General features: G+C 34.3%; 1 protein-coding gene across 2 annotated transcripts in view; it reads right to left on the minus strand.

Moving 5' to 3' along the window:
• The window catches only part of LOC107494819 (exocyst complex component EXO70B1-like), a 3,051-nt gene extending 208 nt beyond the window's left edge, over window positions 1-2,843 (minus strand). Inside the window, exons 1-2 of one of the 2 annotated variants that reach the window (XM_052263416.1) lie at window positions 894-2,843; window positions 709-782 (exon numbers count right to left, since the gene is read on the minus strand). In XM_052263416.1, the coding sequence (XP_052119376.1) occupies window positions 709-782; window positions 894-2,737 (1,918 nt within the window). In that variant the 5' untranslated portion in view covers window positions 2,738-2,843. Of the gene's footprint in view, window positions 1-708 lie in introns of both variants that reach the window. The other variant, XM_016115855.3, reaches the window with a different exon arrangement.
• Window positions 2,844-3,227: the final 384 nt, after the last annotated feature.

A 3,227-nucleotide genomic window follows, 5' to 3' on the forward strand; every position in this document is an offset into this window, starting at 1 on the left:
ATGGTACTTATATGATGATGATGATCTGAAAATTAAAGCAACCACAAGCCACAGCTCCCAGGTCAAACACAACAAATAAGCAAACCATCGATAGTTTACACAACAGTTAATAAATAACCATCAAATAAATCAAGAAGTGCAGAATGCAAGAAGTGCATGTATGTCTAGATATGATAATATGCTATGCTATATATATGTACCTTTACCACAAAATTGATGCATGCATTTTATTTTTTAAAATACCTTTTGTTATATACCTTTGATTATGACCATGCGTCCATGTGATGCTTTCATATATACATTAGAGCAAACAAGGCGGAAGCCAAATATCTTGTGGGTATAGTCGTCCACTCTAGGCCATGTTTTAAAATTATTCTAGTAGGATTTAAATTTTTTCAACAAATATTAAAAAAAATATTAGAAGTTTAATTTGATATATTCGATGATCTTAAACGTACATATAAACATTTAAACTAAACTCGTATCTATGATAAAACTATATATATTCTAATATATGAAACCATTATCAAATTATATCACTTTCTCGAGTCACCAAAAAAAAAAAATATATATCACTTCTCGGAATTTATTAAGGAACAAGATAAGATCATCAAAAGAAATTAATAAAGGCATGCATCTTAGAACTAAGTACATTATTAGGATAATAATAAATCCAACACCAGTCGTAAGAATCGGCAGTACTCTTACCTTCAATTTCATCTTCAATAGTTGGTATATATGTCTGGTGTGTGTCCTCATTGCCATTTAGTAAAGTACGAAATCTGTCAAGGAAATTTTCACAATTTGGGACAAATCCCTTGTTCACTAAAAGTATTAGCTCTCCTTGATAACTATAGGATTGTTTCTCAAGTAAATGGTTAAAATTGAACAACCTTAGCATCTCCCTCATTGAATGTTCCGTGACTCTCACATTATGCTGCTTGAAAAAGGCCAACAATTCAGTCGGATTCTCCCGATAATATTGTTCAAAGCACTGTTGAATTTTGGACGCTTGTTCTTTGAGCCAACCATCTTTCTTAGTTAATTCAAATCCAAATTCGTAAGCCTTCTTTAATATGTAGTTAACATTAGCCATGATAGACACTCCTTGCAATTCATAAATGTAGGTCTTCTTCAACGTGGATTCTAAGGAGGCCTCAAGTTTGTTGATATTCCAATCTATATAGTGTGAAATCAAAGACCATTCCTCCCGAACTTGAACTTTGGAATTGGGGTATGTTTTGAGGAGTGGTTCAATGATGTCCCTGTCTTTGAAAGCAATATCGAGGCGATTCAATACTTGGATGGTAATTGGATGAGGCTCACAGTAATGAGAGTTTTCAATTTCGGGAGGAAAATCGTCATCCCTGAAATAGTAATCTCTGGTTGCTTCTCCTAGTTTTTTTGTGAGATCAAACATTTCGATGGTCATTTCTAGATTACGAGTAAACAGTGAACGGAACTCTGGAACAATTAAGTCACATACTATTCTGAACACCAGGACAATTTCAGAACTCATCAGTTCAGGGATACCTTGAATGAAACTGAGCAAATCTTGTTTGACTTGTAAGCAAAGCTGCTCAAAACACTTGCTGGAGATGGGAGAGAATTCGCCAAAGACTTGTTGACAGAGTATCCGTTCGTTGGGAATTAGTATCTTTAATACTATGTTGCAATATTTAATCCAATTCTTGATCCTACTCACCTGGGCCGTCGAGTTGTCGGGTTTCAGCTCGGATTCGCACTTCCGCAGGAATTGTTTTCGACTTCTAAAGTACATTGTCGCCAACCAATTGTCCATTTCAAAATTGTCCCTTGATGTCATCTGATTCACTATTAAGTGAAGAGTCTCAACTTCTGGCAGAATCCTGTCCTTAATGAAGTTTTGGTCTTGCATTATTCCCTCTGGAATCTGGTCACTCCAATAGTTGATGTAGCCAATCAAATGACGCCGTAAATTTTGGGAAACTTCCAAATCCTTCTCATTAAGATTTTGTAGCGCAAGGGTGAAGAGATTTTGAGTTGGACGTACAGTAGACAAAGAATCCGTTCTAATATCTTGGAGGGGAGTAGTGTTGTTAATTGGATCTTGATGCACATCTCCTTCGGCATGTTTATCTTTACATGAACGGAGAATGATGAGAAGAAAACTGAAGAGAGCTCCAAAGAAACCGAACCACCATCTTATCTTTGTGAGCTCCACCACAAGTTCTTCCAAAAAGAATTTCATAAGTTCTCCAATAAATCCATAGTTAGTCTGTATTGATAGAGCAAAAGCCATCACAGCAAAACCAACAAGGGATACTATACCAGCAACTTGTATGTTATTTGGTGTATCATTGTGTCCTTTCCATTGTTGTTCTTGTTCTTCCCCTCTTCTGGAAAAGAAGGTGTAGATAATGATCACCAACAGGGCCAGGAATACACCACACGCTTTGAATTGGCGACGAAAAGGTAGCACCTTTTTTGAACCTTTCAACTGATGAAGGACAATTACCAAAACAAAAACGGTAACACAGAAAAGAGTGTACCCAACGTTTTTCCATGGTTTTGGGTCTCCCAATAGATGCTTCAAGTTGGAGCTTAGACCAAAACCTATTAATCCAACAGCAACTCCAACAATAGAAACTATCCACCAGAAAATTGGACGCTGTAGCACTCTACTTTGAATCCACGTTTCGAACGTATTGGGTTTATTGCGGTCACCGGAGGTCAGGATGGCGTCAACGGTTTCCATAGAGAGAGCTATGCGAAGTTTGATAGTGGCGGCAAACTGATATTTTCAAGTGAAGCACTTCAATTTGTCTCGTGTTCTACCATCTCCATCACACCAAGTTTTAGAGGAAGACTTTCTATCAAAGACTTAAGAAAGGTCTAATTTTGAGTTAATTGCTTTCTAATATTTAGGATATAATAAAAAATAAGTAAAAATAAGTAATTTTGATTGTCATTTATTTTAGTTAAGTAATTTGTCCTTTATTTTATATTTTTTAATTATTATTAAAAAAATTGAATAATATTAGATATAATAAATATATAATTATAAATATTACATGCATTAAATTATAAATGTTAGGTGAAATAGAATAACTTTAGCATATTTTCTTTCTAACATTACCAATTAGTTAAGATCAAATTTTAAAAAGACTTACTAAATGCATAAAATTATTTATAAAAAATTAAATAAATATTAATTTTTAAGTAAAATATCTTTATTAGAATTTAAT

Source organism: Arachis duranensis, chromosome 6 (assembly GCF_000817695.3).
Source record: "Arachis duranensis cultivar V14167 chromosome 6, aradu.V14167.gnm2.J7QH, whole genome shotgun sequence".
Classification (NCBI taxonomy): Eukaryota; Viridiplantae; Streptophyta; class Magnoliopsida; order Fabales; family Fabaceae; genus Arachis; species Arachis duranensis.